The 18,959-nt window shown below is 45.9% G+C and overlaps 1 protein-coding gene across 4 annotated transcripts in view; it reads right to left on the bottom strand.

The window, feature by feature from the left end:
* Positions 1-873: 873 nt before the first annotated feature.
* NCALD (neurocalcin delta) overlaps positions 874-18,959 on the bottom strand; it is a 439,835-nt gene continuing 421,749 nt past the window's right edge. For all 4 annotated transcript variants that reach the window (XM_011983487.1, XM_011983485.1, XM_011983488.1 and 1 more), the window contains 2 exons: positions 7,114-7,219; positions 874-3,756 (listed from right to left, as the gene is read on the bottom strand). In XM_011983487.1, the coding sequence (XP_011838877.1) occupies positions 3,659-3,756; positions 7,114-7,219 (204 nt within the window). In that variant the 3' untranslated portion in view covers positions 874-3,658. The remainder of the gene's footprint in view (positions 3,757-7,113; positions 7,220-18,959) is intronic.

Genomic DNA, 18,959 nt, shown 5'->3' on the forward strand with positions numbered 1-18,959 from the left:
GAACACTTGGACTCTTCCTCAGCTGGTGGGTACCAAACTAGGATGTGTGGGGACTCAGTTGGGTTGGGGCAGCAGGAAAATGCCTTGAAAATAGGAGCCTCGGGTTTGGAAATTTGCTGGAAATTCCCAGGTTGCTGGTAGGCAGGCTTCTGATGAGACTGAAGAGACCCAGACACCTTCTCAGGATCAGACTTGTGTTATTCATGCTCAGGACTCATGGTGTCAGGGCCATCACTGGTCCATAGTGGCCGACTGTGTGCAGTAGGAAAAGATTCCCTCGAGGGCAACTCTACCCCCCACACAAGGTCTAGTTGGCCCGTGAGGCTCTCCCTTGGCTAACACTCAAGTTAGCAAGTTGGCAGCTCCTTTTCTCTACATTAACAGCCTCCTGTGCTGGAGGCAAGGCCAATGACAGCAACAATAGGCAACACTGTGATCGGAACTGGTTTTCAGAGTGTAGGCTCCGCCTCATGTCTTCTTTTTCACTGAATCTTCTCAGGTTGAGAGGGGTGAAGAGATTATTTATTTCCTGAAGCTTACCCAGATCCCACTGAAGGGGAGGTTGCCTCAGTTTCTCCTTTTATTGTACTTAACATTTGGACTATAGTTTGAGGAAGGGGAGGAGATGGGAAGAAAGTGGAGACTATGGAGGGAGGGATGTAAGGAAGCTCATATGAAGACCAAGGATGCCTTGGAACAGAACTTTGGGGTCAGCAGCCTCTTCCATCCCCCACTCACACACCTTGGTTCCTTGCGTCGCTCTAGGCAGGAAGAACACCCAGGAGGAAGGCAGTATCAGAAGCTAGAGCCTCAATAAGGCACAGATTCAGCTGTGGTAGCAGTTTCAGCATGAAAATCTCATGTTCCAGACAATCATGTTAAACCAAAAACATGCTTTAATGCCAGGCAAGAGCTACACAGTCAACTGATATACGGGCCACTCCATAGGCTATGACTTATAAATTATATATTATTAAATCCACCGTGGGCATACTGATGGGATGGGACAACACCCCCAGTCCCCCAACCCCCGACTCTGAACGAGGTATGAACAGTCGAACACTCTGTAGAATCCTTCAGGTCATAAGCCACTTTATTCCAGTCCCTTGAACATCACAGGCTGGTTTTATTTGGGACAGAACAGGTTTTATTTCCAAAGGTCCCTGAACACGGCAATGACAATGAACAGCCCAGCAGAGGAGTGACATAAACCTTGAGGCATGCAGCCTTCTGGGTGCTGTGGAGTCCCTTGGCCAAACTTGAGTGCGTTGGATTTGACATACAAAGACCTTCCAGGGAAGGAGAAGGAGAAAAGCCACCTCCGAGAAAATACAGACAGGGTCAGTGGCAGGCCAGGACAGGGACCGTTTCCATACATTCTGGAAGTGTCGGCATTCATCGGCCTGCATGTGGCTCACTTTTCTTTCTGGAATAGCTGGAGACCTCTAGTCCTCACTCCAGCTCTAGGTTCCAAGGAACAGAGTGGGTCTGGCTCAACGAGATGTCTTGACTAAGGGCAGAGCCCGGGCAAGTTTCTCAAAACATTAACTGATTCCACCTACCAAAGGAGAATTAAAGGAAGGAATTAGGACTTCGATCCAGAGCAGGGGAAAGTGCGATGCAGCTCCTGAGCACTGCCAATAGGGCATGCTGGGTCTCCTCACCCAGTCTGCCTTCTGTGTCTTAGGTTAATTCGCTAGTTTTCAAAAACAGGTTTTAACACTTGGCCATGGAGGAATTTGGCAAGTCTTGGTACAGAACCACTGTGAGGAACTGACCCCTGGGGAAAGACTCGGATTATTTTTATAGAGTCTAGGTCTCAAAGTTTCACCGTACAGATTTGGTTCTTTTTGGTCTACCATACAAATTTGGATTTCTGCTACCAGTTACAGCAGACTCAAGTCATACATAGAAACCTGGAGGTTAGCATGTTCGGCCACGTTTTTCTCCTGGTTACGATGTCTCTCTTTCTGTGGTTCCTGTTCTTCGGCAAGTGGCTTGGCAGTAAATATACCCACTGGGGACCTCTCTGCCTTCTCTTACGGGCAAATTCCCCATGAACAACCTCAAGTATTTGGGCCTCCCTTTGCCAGCTACTTGCGAGAACATGACTCGCCTGTAACCAGCACATTTTCACTCTTAGCTTTCAATTCAAATCAGTGTGTCTGAGGTCACCAGACCAAACAGCAACTCAGACTTGTGCTGTCACTTCTGGAAATAGAAGTCTGCATTCAAAGAGCACAGCAATGGAAAATACTTTTGGATTCTCCATCGGGGGGCCTTGGAAACCACAGATGCACTTGCCCTTGTCTTTATGATGAATTTGATGACTGCCCAACCTCTGACTTTTTAACAGGGGCAGGGAAACTGAATATTCCAGACCTGGACTCCCTAACCATGCACACAGATTAAACCGCTGGGAAGTTCCAAGAATGTATGCAATTTTTTTTTTTTTTCCGAGTCTGCAGAGTATTGATCTGCTCAGAAAAGCACCATGCCGCCAGTCTAATGCTGTCAATGGGCTGCTGGGCCTGGGAGGCAAACCACACTCCTGGCTCCCCGTAATACATGTTAACATTGCTGTGCTCCAATTGTCCTGTCCCACTACCACCTGTTCTGCATCTGCCCTCTAGGCACGGCCACTCTGGAAACACATTCAAAATTAAGGTTGGGCCCTAGTCAGGGTTACTTTGTATTTTTATGGAATATATAAAATATACTTGTCGATTGGTACATTTGTGCAAAGACAGATATGACTTCAAAACAAGACATAGACATTCATTATAGTTGTCTTACTTCACAATAAGCTACTAAAAACAGTCTTCTGGAATAAGATTGTATTAGTGCTCACTAAACATGCATTTCATTTAAACAAGGCAAAACACTTAATTTGGTCTGCAATACCCAATATGTTATATACAGCAGTCTTTTTATTTTATCACAATAGGCAACAAGATGGGTCTGGTTTTGAACTAGGTTACCATTTGTGTTTAATTTCCAAAGACATGCATATTAGCTCAACTAGTGTAAACCTGTGAAAAAATAGCTGAGCCATCTTTTTCCTCTCCTCTATTAATTTACCTTGAAATGTTCACAGCTTAGAAACTACAACCTGCTGGGGAAGAGGGGGGAGTGGGCCCCCATGGGGAAATGTCCCAGCTCCCTGGAATAGCCTCACCCCAGAGGGTAACTTGTTCTTGGGGAATCCAGCCTCCGCTGCCATCCATCACCCCTACAGCGGCATGTATGACAACAGACCCAGGCGGGGAGTTTTGTCTTTCAAACAATAAGCCCCTTGAAGCTTGTAATAGAATCACGAGACTGGATGGGTTTCCCTTCTTTTCCCCCCACCCCCGAGTCTTAGGTTTTAGAACAGAGACATTAGAATCAAAAGAAAAAATAATAGTAACGCTTAAAAACCGTCAAACAATGAACACCACAAAGTCTGTCCATGCTCTCCACAAGCACACTGGGGCTCTGGGCATTCCCACGAAGCATCCACGACAAAAGAAGCTGAAGGCGTCACGGAGGAAGGCGCATCAGACCGCACAGGGGACGGCATCACCATTGATATTGTTTGGCAAAAAAAAAAATTGTTAAAAAGAAGAATCAAAAGGGAACACAAGCAGCTCTACAATTCAATGGGTGGGCGCAGGGCTCAGAACTGGCCGGCACTGCTCGGGTCGCACTGCAGGAGGCGCACTATGGACGGGTCGCTTTTGGCCCCTCGGATGAACTCCTCCAGGGAGAGTTTTCCTAGGAAGCAAGAGGACGGGTGAGTGGTGGCTGGTGGCAGCTGCATGAGCTTACACCCTTCCCACTACTGTGTGCTGGGCAGCGTCGGTTCACCTTCTGCCTGCAGCCTCACTGCCGCCGTGATACACAGCACTCACCTGTCCCGGGGAAGAGCGCAGGGGACTCTCCAGGAACACTGCTGCCTCGTTCACCATGGCATTGCCAGCACTTAGGACAGTGCAAGTGGCAATCAAACACCGCTGCCTGAGAGCGCACTGTGTGCCCGGCCCTGGGCCTGGGGCTGGGGAGAGGGTGGTGGATGACGCTGACTTGGTCCCTGACCTCCTGGCTCCAGGCGCCCTGGAGAGGCTCACTCAGCATTTGTAAAATAAGTGGCCCTCCTGCCTTTATGAGAACGAGCTGGGCCCTGGCAGCACCCAGTTGGTTCCCATGATGTTCCCCGGAGCCTTCTGAGCCACTTCGTGTTCTTCACGCCACTCTGTGTTCTTAGGTTTGCTGCAAGAGCCCATCCTTGGGGAAGAAGTCGTGGACATAAGTGTTTGTTTATACAAACACCACGGGAAGACAGTTGTGCCTCCATCTGAGGTCAGGGGAAGAGCAGGGTATGTGTTCAAGGCAGAGGGTAACCCATGGGTTTCTGCCTCTCAGTTAGGGTGCTCTCCTGCTACCCTGATGGCTGGAGGAGGGAGGCTCAGCAGCCTGGGCTCCCACTCAGACCCCGGTGACCTTTCCTTTCTGCATACGCTGGAGCACGTATGGAATTCTTTTCCAGGAAGGCCCTTCTGTCACTTGTGGAGAGGAGGGGGCGGTGGGGTAGGAGTTGGGGGGACTGCAAGGCTTTCCCCATTCCTGGTGCTTCCAGAAGGACCCTTCCTGTTTGTCTACCCTGCCCCTGGGAGTGAAGTGACATGCTACATTGGTAAATTTGGGAGGAATTGCCAGGCATCTTCGCCCAGCCTTGCCCTCCCTTTTTCTCTTGGAAGGAGCTGCACGAGAGGATTTATTTCCATCTGTTCCTCCAAGGGCAGCACCTGGCCTGCCTGGCTCTGCACGCCTGTGGGTTTTTCAGCACGCCCTTGGACTCTCACGCTAAGCCATAGCCTCCAGTGTCTCTCCATCTTTTGACCTCTGTCCTCTTTTATTTCCCAACTTATTCCAAACTCGACAGGAGGGGACCTCCCCCAACAGAAACACCAACAAACATATCTTCTCCTCAGCCACAATTCCCTCTCCACCAGAACCGAGTTCTTGTTTAACGAAACCCACTTTATCTCCATGAAGGAAAAACATAGGGATGTATTTATTAATTTATTTTTAATTTGTAGAGCTGATCCCCGCCAAGCTTTGTGTTCTGGCCATTTTTTATGAGTCCTGCCCTGTCCACAGCAGTTAAAATGGTGATGACTTCCTCCAGCTTGGCAAGGCACGACAGAAGGGGACTGCTGTGGTCTCCGAACACTTTGCAGTCTCTCAGAGGTCGGCTCTGGGAGGCACCAGCTGGAGGTAACAGGGGCAGACCTGGAGCTCAGCATGATATCTGGCTTTCTTTAGTTAACTGTCTGCATGCTTCAGAGTTGGCTCCTAGGAGAACTTGCCTGTGGGCCCAGATTTTTCTCTTCAAATCAGAGGCCAGAGGTTAGTTCCCAAGAGCATCAGGTAAGCTAAATCTAAGGGTAGGAGACTCTAGGTGAGGTCTGCTCTGCTCTAGACAGGGAGGGGTGCAGGTGGCCATAATTCTGGGGTCCAGTAGCCAAGCACTGAGCTGAAGCACCCCGTGCCCTGGTTGGGCTAAGATTTCTCTGAGAGTTGTGAACTTACAGCCCCTCTTCCTCCTTCCTTCTATGGCTCCCACCCTCCTCCCCCAACCCTAACCTTTGAAAATTTAATTTAATTTTAAACACAAGGTTTTCCCTTAGAAGGGCACAGGTCTTTAGCAGTGAGTTGTGCTCTGAGAATGCTAACTCAGTCAGGGCTCTGCGATCCTACAGCAGCAAAGAACCAACGGAGAGACCCTAATTCATTGCCTATGATCAACACAGAGTTAGGGCTTTATCCTGTGACATCTGATCTTCTCCCATCCTTTAGCCCTATCCTAAAGAGGTGTCTGGACCTAGAGCACAGCACAAACCCATTGTGCTCTTGAGTACCAGTAAAATCTGCAGTTTAACATCAACAGGTTAATTAAAATAATCCCATGCTTGTTTAGTCACAACTATTCATTGTAAATCAAAGCAAATAAAGGGACATAGGATGTTTCAAAATGGAATGGCACCTTTGTGGAGGAAACAAAGCAAGCAGATTGGCCCATACCACACAAACCCAGATTCTCAGGCAGCTGTACCTGGGCGGGGGATAAAAAGAGACAGAGGCTCTCTCTATGGCGAAGACTTCTATTGTTCTGTAGATCAGCGCCAGGTGGGGGCCCAAGTGCATGTGCACATGGTTGACAAGAATTGCCAGGGCCTCTGAACAGATCGGGTGAGCTGATAATAACAGCAAGAGCTACAGAGCCTGGCCCTGAGCTGAGCGCTTTTCACTCAAGTATAACATTTAAATAGCGTTGCCAGATCTGGCAAATTAAATACAGGACGCCCCGTTAACTTTGAATTTCAGATAAACAGCAAGTGACTTTTTTAGTTTGGCATACTAATCCTAACAATTGTTTGCTGTTTATCTGAAATTCAAGGATAATTGGGCTTTCTGTATTCTCTCTGGCAATTTAAGATCTAAAATCCTTCTGTTAAGTTTGAAATTCAACTCTCTTTTTCACTTTGTTGGGTTTGAATTGTGGGTGGCACCATCCGGGTGGGAACCTGCTGGGCACCTTACTCCCTCACCACTAGCCCTGGCACCCCAGTGACTGTGGGAGCCCACTGTCTCTGGGAAACACAACATCTCAGTGCATGCACAGGAGACTCCAACAAAACCCCTTCGGCAGGCTGGAGTGAAGGCTGTCAGCACCTGGGTAGAACAACAGAATAACAACCCTCTCCCCATGTTGATGACCTGGACTGCAGGGCCCCAGCCTGCTGTGGCCTAAGCCTGTCCCAAGGATGGGTCTGTGCTAACAATGGTTTCTTGGGTCCTTTCATTCTTGCCCCACAAGATCCATTCTATTTTCTTGGAGGTAGAAGTTGACCTACAAGGAGGATAGAAAAGACTAGAAATAAGGCATTTCCCACAATTCTGGGCTCAGTTCTCCTGTGGCCACCTGGTCCTCTCCCCTCCTACCTACTCAGGAGGCTTGGAGGATGAGCCACTCGCATGAAGGACCTCAAGTGGCACTTCCCAGTATGGACTCCCCAGTCCTTCCAGCAACCCTCATCTGAGCTAAGCAGTGCAGCCCCCGCCTCCTACCATCTCTATTGGTGTCCATCTGGCGGAAGATCTTTTCTGTTCTTTTCTCTGGGGTTGACTCAACTTCAGGCATTTTCATTACGGAGGAAACCATCTTATAGATTGCCTGGGGACAGAAGCAACATGGTGGTAAGACAGAAAAACAGTATGGCACACAATCATTAAACCTCCCAAATGCGGGTTGAAGGGAATGTCCCCATCTGCATTGGACCTAGTCCTATCCCTGCTGATTGGTATAAGATGTGGCAGCACAGGTAGAAGAAGCTAGGCCCACAAAGCTTGTTCTCCTCCAGTGAGGACCTTCAGGAGGGACAACCAGCAGGAAGGCCCTGTGTCTCCAGTGTTTTTTTTTTGTTTGTTTTTTGAGATAGGGTCTCTCATTCTGTCACCCAGGCTGGAGTGTAGTGGCACACTCACAGCTCACTGCAGGCTCGATCTCACAGGCTCAAGCAATCCTCCCACCTCAGCCTCCCAAGCAGCTGGGACTAGAGGTACTCCCGACCACACACGGCTAATTTTTAAAAATTATTTATTTATTTATTTTTGGAGAGACGAGGTCTCACTATGTTGCCCAACCTGGTCTCAAACTCCTGGGCTCAAGCTTCTCCTACCTCGGTCTCCCAAAGTGCTGGGATTACAGACATGAGCCACCTCTCCTAGCCATCTCCATTGTTCATGTGCATACAAATCCCCTGGGAATCTTGTTAAAATGCAGAATCTGATTGGGTAGTGCTGGGGGAAGGGGCGGGGCTGAGAGTCTGTATTTTTAATGAGCTCCGGTGTGATGCTGATGCTGCTGTTCTAAAGACCTTGCTTTGAGAAGCTTTGAGGAGCAAGGCTGCAGATGACATTCCTCAGGCTACAGAGGTAAGTGGATGCCTATCGCGGACCCTTGAGGGTCCACAATGACCTCTCAAGGATGACAGACATGTGACACTCTGTAAGTGTGTGCCATATGTTCCCCCAGGCAGACTTCCAGTCCATTCCAGTGCTTTTCCCCCTGCGTGTGACAATGGTCTCACGTTCCTTCTCAGCAAGCTCCCAGGTAGTTCTGAGATGGAAACCACCTGCCATCAGAGCTCTGAATTATTACACAACCTCAGGCCTGAGCTAAACTAGGTACAGCTATGACATCTGATGGGCGAAAGAGGATTCTGTGGAGTTTTGTAAGCACTACTGAAACTATCACCCCACTGCCTGTGACCTCCACATGGGACTCAGTAAGGGCCCAAAGGCCTCTGTGGTCGAAGGTAGTTTTTATTTGGGAAGAGGAATGAAAAGTCATTGTTTTTATCCCCAGATCATGACTTTCCTAATCAGAGTCACTTTGGGCATCTTAGTCTTGGGGACAAGTTTTAGAAAAAATAGATTTTGACAGGGAATAGGCAGAAAATTTCAGAAAGTTCTGGAGCTCTAGGGGCAGCCAGGCAGGTGGAGAGGACAGAGAAAGGAAAGCAGCTGTGGGGAGTCACCTCCAAATGGGAAAGGTGGGAGCAGAAAAAGACACTGAAGGTTCAACCGAGTTGCTTTACAGTCTTGCTCAGGACCAACCCTGCTAGAAGTCCCTTACATGTTCTGGATAAAGTAGGGTAAGTACTCTAATCCCAGTCCAAATAAGAATGAAAACAGACTCACCCAGTGTTCTGGCCCTTAGGCTGATCCCGTCCCTCAGGGACGCCTCTGGACAGGCTCCCTGAGTCTGCCTCAAACCCACCCAACGTGCTTACTGAACTCCAGAGCTAACTCCACAGTGACTTATTCTGGGAGGTAAAGCGCAGAGTTAGGGTGCTGTCTAGGATTATGAGTGTCCCTGGGGTAAGCTGAGCCATTTCATTCCCAAGAAATGCTCACTGAAGTGTGTTCTGGAGACAAGAGGGGAGCCATCGTCTGTCCTCCTCATCACGGTCCCCTGCCTGCTGTCATCCCAGCCCAGGTCTACTCCACCAACTGTGCTGGGGCTATAGTGCCATGTGCCTCACTGCCGGGGACACCTAAGTTCTTGGGGTAGCTAGGAAAGGCCAGAGAGATGGAGCTGTTTTTGCAAATGGGAGAAGAGGCCCTGAGATTTAACAGGCCCAGGTGAAGATTTAGTAACAGTAGACAGCAGGTGTCTTTTCACACCAGCAAAAGTCTTGAGGTCTAGCAACCTTTCCCCAGCTTGCTTTGCTCCCACAGTGGAAGCTTTTCGTAACTCTTGACCTAGTCAAAAGGGAATCGGCACCAACTAGGAAAACATGCACACCCGTCACATAACGTTTCGAGCTCATATGATCTAAATATTTGGTGAATTCTTAAGCCCAGGAATCTTAGGACAACAATAACACAACATCTAGAAATTGGCGTCCCTGCGGATCACATTAGCACAATCTCTTTAAAGGAGACAGCGCGGAGCCGTTTCAGGAGTTGCAGAGGTATTGCGGGGAAGAGCACTTATGGACAAGGGAGGAGTTTATTTTTGCCAGAAGTTTTAAGGGGGCTGTGTATTTATTCATTCTCAATCTTCTTTGGGGCTGGATTGTTCCTTCTCCATGTCTGTCTGGCCTCAGTAAGGTTGTCTCATGTGGTACTTCTAGATGCCACTGGCTTTGTGCCTGTGACTGGCCATAGGAGGTGTCTCCCAGCTCGGACGCTCCACAAAGGCTGTTGTCAAGAGTCTGACAATATGATATGCTCCTTGGTGTCCTGGACAAGCAGCTTTGTTTATACTCTCACATCTGACTGCTCACCTACCCCATCTCCCCTCCTCCTTGGACTCTTATCCATGTGTTAAGAATAGATTGAAATGTTACCCTCCTCCAGGAAGCCTTCCATCATCTTCCCTTCTTCTACTGCTATGTGTAATCTCCCTCCCTCGGGGCTAGCAAAGGGCTCCATCCCAGCCTCTCTTGTATCACTTCCTTCCATTTACCCTGAACTCATACCCAGGATGTTCTCCTTTTAGATGTGAGGGTAGCAGTCACATCTGGCTATTTTTTGAATCCCTGATAGTGCCTAACATAGGGTCTTGAATACAGTCAACCTCACTTAGTTTAGAGAATTTATTCAGGAATAACTGTCCCCCAGTTGCCCTCTCATTCTTTCCCCTCTATCACCTTTCTTCTGTGCTGCTCCAATTTACAAAGTTCCCCTTTATCCTTTTAAATGTTTTTTTTCAGTTTCTTCTTTTCTTTTTCTCCTCTCTCTCTTCATATAATTAAACATATTCTGTGAAACCCCTTAAATATTTTTAATCTGTCAAAAGCTTTGAGCTTTTCCCTTAGAAACCATGCAAACCCACCCATCACTACAGACGATCTCAGGTTTGGGGATTTAGAAGCTGATTCATGGACCCCAGGTCATGGAAATCCCTGCTCTTAGGTGACTGCCTCTTCATCCATCCACTCACTCAGTCATGCATCAAATATGTATAAGCAACTACTGTGTACCAGATATTGACATTGATCTCATCCTTTCCCTCATGGTTTTTGCTGTGAAATAAGGCAGACATTAGTAAAATAAAGAAATACACATAAAACCATTGTTGAGAAAAGTGCTAGAAAGAAGAGTGCATGGCTTCTGTGTTGACACAGTGGGAGAGTTAGGTTTTGCCAGAAGGGTTAGGGTAGGCTTCTCTGAGGACTGAGGATTGAGTAAAGATGTGAAGAAAGTATAGGGCTTAAATAAGTCAGGGATGAGGGAACCACCACATGGAAGCCCAGGGTGGGAGCGTGGCAAGGAGATCAACAGAGTGTGGGGGCGTACAGTACATGATGTGGCTCTAGAGCAAGCAGGGAAAGACCACTGAGGCCTCAGTGTTTAGGGATCTGTATTTCTCCAATGAGCAACAAAAGATGGAAGTATCATTAAATTTGATTTTCTTATTCACATTCATTTCCCAAATTTACCTCTGTTGTCTTCCTTATTTGCAGTCCATGGTGTTCAGAGAATTGAAAACTAGTCATTTGCAACATACCAGAAACAAAAGACAGCTAAAGCAGTGTTAAGAGGGAAATTTATAGCACTAAATGCCCACATCAGAAAGCTAGACGGATCTCAAATTGCCACCCTAACATCACAATTAAAAGAGCTAGGGAAGCAAGAGCAAACAAATCCAAAAGCTAGCCGAAGACAAGAAATAACTAAGATTAGAGCAGAACTGAAGGAAACAGAGACACAAAAAACTCTTCAAAAAATCAATGAATCCAGGAACTGTTTTTTTGAAAAAATTAACAAAATAGACCACTAGCTAGACTAATAAAGAGGAAAAGAGAGAAGAATCAAATAGATACAATAAAAATGATAAAGGGTATATCACCACTGACACCACAGAAATATAAACTACCATCAGAGAATACTATAAATATCTCTAGGCAAATAAACTGGAAAATCTAGAAGAAATGTATAAATTCCTGAACACATACACCCTCCCAAGACTAAATCAGAAAGAAGTTAAATCCCTGAATAGACCAATAACAAGTTGCGAAATTGAGGCAGTAATTAATACCCTACCAACTAAAAAAAGCCCAGAAGCAGATGGATTCACAGTCGAATTCTACCAGAGGTACAAAGGGGAGCTGGTACGATTCCTTTTGGAACTATTCCAAACAATGGAAAAGGAGGGACTCCTCCCTAACTCGTGTTATGAGGCTAGTATCATTTTGATACCAATACCTGGCAGAGACACAATAACAAAAAAAGAAAACTTCAGGCCAATATCCTTGAAGAGCATTGATGGAAAAATCCTCAATAAAATACTCACAAACCAAATCCAGCAGCACATCAAAAAGCTTATCCACCATGATCAAGTTGGCTTCATCCCTGGAATGTGAAGGCTGGTTCAACATATGCAAATCAATAAACATAATCCATCATATAAACAGAACCAATGACAAAAACCACATGATCATCTCAATAGATCAGAAAAGGCCTTTGATAAAGGCCTTCATGTTAAAAACTCTCAATAAACTAGGTATTGATGGAACATATCTTAAAATGATAAGAGTTACTTATGACAAACCCACAGCCAATAACATACTGAATGGGCAAAAGCTGGAAGACTGGCACAAAACAGGTATGCCCTGTCTCACCATTCCTATTCAACATAGTTGGAAGTTCTGGCCAGGGCAATCAGGCAAGAGAAAGAAATAAAGTGTATTCAAATAAGAAGAGAGGAAGTCAAATTTTCTCTGTTTGCAGATGACATTATTCTATACTTAGAAAGCCCCATCGTCTCAGACCCAAAACTCCTTAAGCTGATAAACAACTTCAGCAAAGTCTCAGGATACAAAATCAATGTGGAAAAATCACAAGCATTCCTATACACCAACAATAGACAAGCAGAGATCCAAATAATAAATGAACTGCCATTCACAATTGCTACAAAGAGAATAAAATACCTAGGAACACAGCTAACAAGGGAGGTGAAAGATCTCTTCAAGGAGAATTACAAACACTGCTCAAGTAAATAAGAGAGAACATAAACAAATGGAGAAACATTCCATCCTCATGGATAGGAAGGATCAATATGGTGAAAATGGCCATACTGCCCAAAGTAATTTAAAGATTCAATGCTATTCCCATCAAACTACCACTGACATTCTTCACAGAACTAGAATAAAAAATTTTAATTTCATATGGAACCAAAGAAGAGCCTGTATAGCCAAGACAATCCTAAGCAAAAAGAACAAAGCTGGAGGCATCGCTTTACCTGACTTCAAACTATATTACAAGGCTACAGTAACCAAAAGAGCATGGTACTGGTACCAAAAAAGACATATAGACCAATGGAAGAGAACACAGACCTCAGAAATAACACCACACATCTACAACTAGCAGATCTTTGACAAACCTGACAAAAACAAGTAATGGGGAAAGGATTCCCTATTTAGTAAATGGTGCTGGAAAACTGGATAGGTATATGCAGAAAACTGAAACTGTACCCCTTCCTTACACCTTATACAAAAATTAACTCAAAATAGATTAAAGACTTAAATGTAAAACCCAAAACCATAAAAACCCTAGAAGAAAACCTAGGCATTACCATTCAGGACATAGGCATGGGCAAAGACTTCATGATGAAATCGCCAAAAGCAAAAAAAGCCAAAATTGACAAATGGGACCTAATTAAACCAAAGTGCTTCTGCACAGCAAAAGAAACTATCATCAGAGTGAACAGGCAACCTACAGAATGGGAGAAAATTTTTGCAATCTATCCATCTGACAAAGGGCTAATATCCAGAATCTACAAGGAACTTAAACAAATTTACAAGAAAAAAACAACCCCATCAAAAAGTAGGCAAAGGATATAAACAGACACTTCTCAAGAAGACATTTATGCAGCCAAGAAACATGAAAAAAAAAAAAAAAGCTCAACATCGCTGATCATTAGAGAAATGCAAATCAAAACCACAATGAAGTACCGTCTCATGCCAGTCACAATGGTAATTATTAAAAAGTCAAGAAACAATAGATGCAGATGAGGCTATGGAGAAATAGAAATGCTTTTACACTGTTAGTGGGAACATAAATTAATTCAACCATTGTAGAAGACAGTGTGGCGATTCCTCAATGATCTAGAACCAGAAATACCATTTGACCCAGCAATCCCATTACTGGGTATATACCCAAAGGAATATAAATCATTCTACTATAAAGACACATGCACATGTATGTTTATTGCAGCACTATTTACAATAGCAAAGGTATGTAATCAACCCCAATGCCCATCAATGATAGGCTGGATAAAGAAAATATGGCACATATATATCATGGAATACTATGCAGCCATAAAAAGGAATGAGATCGTGTCCTTTGCAGGGACACGGATGAAGCTGGAAGCCATCATTCTCAGCAAAATAACACAGGAACAGAAAACCGAACACCGTGTGTTCTCACTCATAAGTGGGAGCTGAACAATGAGAACACATGGACACAGGGAGGGGAACAACACACACTGGGGCCAGTTGTGGGGGTCAAGGGGAGGGACAGCATTAGGACAAATAGCTAATGCATGCAGGGCTTAAAACCTAGATGATGGGTTGATAGGTGCAGCAAACCACTATGGCACATGTATACCTATGTAACAAACCTACACATTCTGCACATGTATCCAAGAACTTAAAGTAAAATTTTAAAAAAGAAAACTAGTCATTTATAAATTATTTAATAATTATGTATTGTCTACTCTGTGCTAAGTGGTGGAGATACAATTGTCAACAAGACTGATATGCTCTCTATTTTTATTTATTTATTTATTTTTTTGAGACAAGGTCTCATTCTGTTGCCCAAGCTGGAGTGCAGTGATGCTATCACGGCTCACTGCAGCCTTGACCTCCTGATCTCAGACAATCCTCCTGTCCCAGCCTCCTGAGTTGCTGGGACCAAAGGCATGCACCACCATGCCCAGTTAATTTTTCAGAAAATATTTGTAGAGATGTGGTTTCCCTATGTTGCCCAAGCTGGTCTCGAACTCCTGGGCTTAAGAGGTCTTCCTGCCTCAGTCTCCCAAAGTGCTGGAAATATAGGCATGAGCCACTGTGCCTGGCCGCTCTCTATTATTTCATGTCTCACAATCTTCTAGTACAGGAGTTGGGAGGTCTCGTATGGGGCACCAAAAACACCTTATTTTCAATGATCCCCATTTAGATGGGTATAGTCATCCCAGCAATGCCTTGATAGCTGTTATGAAAGCCCTTGCCTAGGCTACCTCTGGGTCCCCTGATGGCAAGTGAAACCCATTGGTCTGGAGCACCCTTTGGGACCTTCAGCGTCTAAGGTTGTGGCCCATGAAACTCTTCTTCTTGGGATTCTGATGCAAAATCAACTGTGTAATAATCTAGGGGTTATTCCCTTAACACCCTTGGTTGAAGAAATGAATGAAAGCTCAAGCAAACACATGAATGTGTGAAGCTCTCACACTCAACGGAAAGTCTTCCAGAGTCTTGGTATTCAGTATTAGGCTAAAGGAGTGAGGCTGTCACAGAGAAATGAGAATCAGTTAATACAACAAACAAACAACTCCCACTACTTCCTCCACAAAATGAACAGAGTCAGAAGGCCCCGACGTGAACATATGTGCAAGCAGGGCTTCTGGAATGGGGTGGGAGGCACCATGTCTGAGTGTGTTGTGGGTATGAGGAGGAAGTGGGAGTCTTCTTCAAGGGGCTCACAGATAACTCTTTTGTGACACTCAGATCAGATAGGAATTAGTGGGTTATTTACAAAGCCAGGCCGATGTCAGGGGTGGTACCAGAGCGGTGAGCAGAGAGCCGAGGCGACGAGTCCCAGTGGCCCCCAGAGTGAGTGAGTGAGTGACAGCCCTGCAGAGCCACAGTGGCAGGACTGTCTGTCCCTTTGCTCCCTTCCCACGGCATCAACAACCGAGAGCTGATTGTGTCAGAACTTTAAAATCTGGGACTGCATAGCACAGAGGAGATAAACACGACCCCAGACAGCCATCTGAGACAAATCATGTCTTTTACTAGCTCCAGTCCCCACCCCTTCTACATGTAATGGGATTAAACCGTGAAGAGACCAGGCTACTTCCCTACTTTATTTTTAGCAATGTCAATGAGAGGCCTAGCAGGGTCATCCTGTTTTTAATTAAACTTGAAAAGTCCTTTTCTTGTCTCTGGGTAAATGCAGAGCTTTGGGACACCCAGGAGCCCAGCCCTGACTCTGCCCGTGCCAGGCTTGAGACAGCTCTCTGCTGTGGCCAGAGCCCCTATCAGCTTCCCTGTGGCCTACATTTTTTTTTTTTCTTTTTCTCTTTGAAAAAACAATCTCTTGGAATGTTGGAAAGGGAGGACTGAGGTCTGCACTGATCAAGGTTGTGCAATTAACTGAGGGCAGGCAAAATTCCAAGAATTAACACTCAACCTCTTCTCTGAAGGAAACCAGATATTTCCTCACAAAATATAGGGTGTTCTAACAGGAAACCAGACACCTAAGTCTCTGACAGCAGACTATGGACAACAGAAGTTCAGCAGCACCTGGTTGTCCTCAGATTATAGATTTAAAAAACAGTACTTCGCATAGAAGTGAAGAACCATTTTTGCTGCTGAAAATGGAGTTTGAAACCACTGAACCACTTCGTGTACTGGTCCCTTTGTGATAGTGTGATTCTTTTTTTTCTCTTTGAGACAGGGTCTCACTCTGTCTCCCAGGCTGGAATGCAGTGGCATGATGATACCTCACTGCAACTTCGGACCTCCTGGGCTCAAACCATCCTCCCACCTCAGCCTCCCGAGTAGCCGAGACCACAGGCATGCGCCACCACACTGGGCTAATTTTTAATTTTTTGTAGACACAGAGTCTCACTATGTTGCCCAGTCTGGTCTGAAACTCCTGGGCTCAAGTGATCCTCCTGCCTCAGCCTCCCAAAGTGTGGAAATTATAGCTGTGAGCCACCGTGCCCAGCTAGATACTGTGATTCTTAAACGGAATGAGAGAGTCCAAGATCTGTACACTGTACTCTCTGCACGCTAGGGGAGCTTACTATTTAAAATAACCCAGCACTATGCCCTTTTATAACTTGAAGACTTATGGGAAGTTAGATGTAGCCTTAACACGGGAAGAATTTTATGTTCTGTGGTGTGCAACAGTAGAAGAGCAAGAGGCTGCTCTGCAGAAGCGGGTTCATGGATATTGGAGATAGAGAAACAAAGGCTGAACAATCACACATCGGCGATGCTGTAAAGGTGTCTCGCAATGCGCTTTCCAAGAAATGTCAGCCTTCCAAGATGTGTTAAGATCAGAGAGATCCCATCATCAAAACAGTATTGGGAAACACTGCTTACTTTATTCCCTTCTCAAAACATCACAACGCACATGAACATATTAAAGATTCTGGTAATTCCTGCAGTAAAGAGACCTGTTGAAATCTATGTAAACCAGGTTTTCTCAAACTGGTTTGACCAGAACCCTTTTGTTACAAAACATCTACGAAAGTAGTGCCTCAAGAAAGTGCTATCTGCACTAGGACTGACTCTTACTCTGACTCCCTCTTCATCCGGACTGTTTTCTCTGTTCCTCCTTTTTCTTTTTTTTCCCAAAACAGATAGCCTAGAATGCTGCTTCACGAGATTTGTCTTCCCAGCGGCTTCTAAGTTTCCTCCAGACAGAGATATTGTCTTATTCATCTTTGTGTGTTTTGGAGTCTAACACTTACTTTATTCAACAAACATTTGCGGACTTTATGAATAGCACAAACATGGTGCGAAATCCCTTGGCATCAGCACAGCCCTGCCTTGAAGGAGCTCACAGGACAGGTGGCAGCAGGACAGGTCAACACAGAAACACATCAGCATGAGAGTAGAGAGTGTGGCTTCTGGCCAAGAGGGAGTCATAGGGATTGAACTTAACCTCCCACCTGAAGCAGCAGCAACCACAAACCCAAAAAACAATGGACATGAAACGACAGTTTACCAGATGCTGAGAACCGGGCAACAAAGGACAGTGATCCCTGAGAAAATGAAAACATGAGCGGTAAGTCCTATGTTGGCCCCGGCTTAATGACTTGAGAGAGTTTCCAAGCCACAGTGCCAGGAGCGGGGACCTATGTGATACCTGGTGGACTCACTGATGAGCAGATGGCACTGAGAGTTTGGAGACACTAAAGTGGCTAGTGATCACTGGACAGAGTAAAAGAGAAGAGAGAGCGGCACACAGGGAACTCCGGAGAGCTGTGGCAGGTCTCCCTCAAGTAGTCAGCATAGTCAGTCTACACATGGGAAGAAACTACCCAGGACTGGGAAAAAAGAACCAAGTGGAAGGATTAGAGGAAAGAGCACCTGGCCCTCCCACAAGGTCCAGAAGCGTGCCTGTTTCCCTCAGCCAGAGGGAGAGCCTCACGGTTTGTGGCGCACTGGCTAGTCAGAAAGGTCTGGCCTCAGTAGTGGTAATAATCAGCGCTAGCTGAGTGCCGCTCTTGTGTCAGCTAATGAATCTGAAAAGCAAGACCGGGAAAGTTCAAACTGTTTCCAAGTAATTTAACTGTGTCTCGGAAGAAAGTTTAAGAACATTTATAGAGCTATAAAAATATCCAGCACTCAACATGGTAAAATCCTGTTGAAGAGATCATAAAGTAATTATATCTTTCAGTGGAGTTGTTCATGATTACAAAACAGCAATCTACTTGAAATTAACAACAACAACAAAAAGCATTATTATGATGGAGATCAACAACAGAGTTAAGTGCATAGGACTGGGGTGTGGGGGGCAGAGGAGACACCTCCACGGAGTGAGAGGGAGATGTGGTAAGAGTACACTCTAGGACACCGCATGAGAAAAGGCTGTGGGATGTGAGAGGCCACGGTGACTTCTGGTATCTTCCAGCTAACATATAACTGAGGCATGGAGCATTCAAAGGTCACAAATGTGAGAGAGTCTTGAGAGAGATGGGGACCCAGTCACAAAGGCTGTTATATGCCTCATTAAGAAATTTAGACATCATTTAAAGTGAATGGGGGCCGGGCACGGTCACTCATGCCTGTAATCCCAGCACTTTGGGAGGCTGGGGCAGGCGGATCAGCTGAGGTCAGGAGTTCAAGATCAGCCAACATGGTGAAACCCCGTCTCTACTAAACATATAAAAATTAGCCGGGCATGATAGTGGGATAGAGGGTCCCACGCCCACGGAGCCTCCCTCATTGCTAGCACAGCAGTCTGCGATCTAACCGCAAGGCAGCCCACGGAGCCTCCCTCATTGCTAGCACAGCAGTCTGCGATCTAACCGCAAGGCAGCAGTGAGGCTGGGGGAGGGGCGCCTGCCATTGCTGAGGCTTAAGTAGGTAAACAAAGCCCCCTGGAAGCTCGAATTGGGTGGAGCTCACAGCAGCTCAAGGAAACCTGCCTGTCTCTGTAGACTC

The sequence above is a fragment of the Mandrillus leucophaeus genome, unplaced genomic scaffold (assembly GCF_000951045.1).
Source record: "Mandrillus leucophaeus isolate KB7577 unplaced genomic scaffold, Mleu.le_1.0 Scaffold250, whole genome shotgun sequence".
Classification (NCBI taxonomy): domain Eukaryota; kingdom Metazoa; phylum Chordata; class Mammalia; order Primates; family Cercopithecidae; genus Mandrillus; species Mandrillus leucophaeus.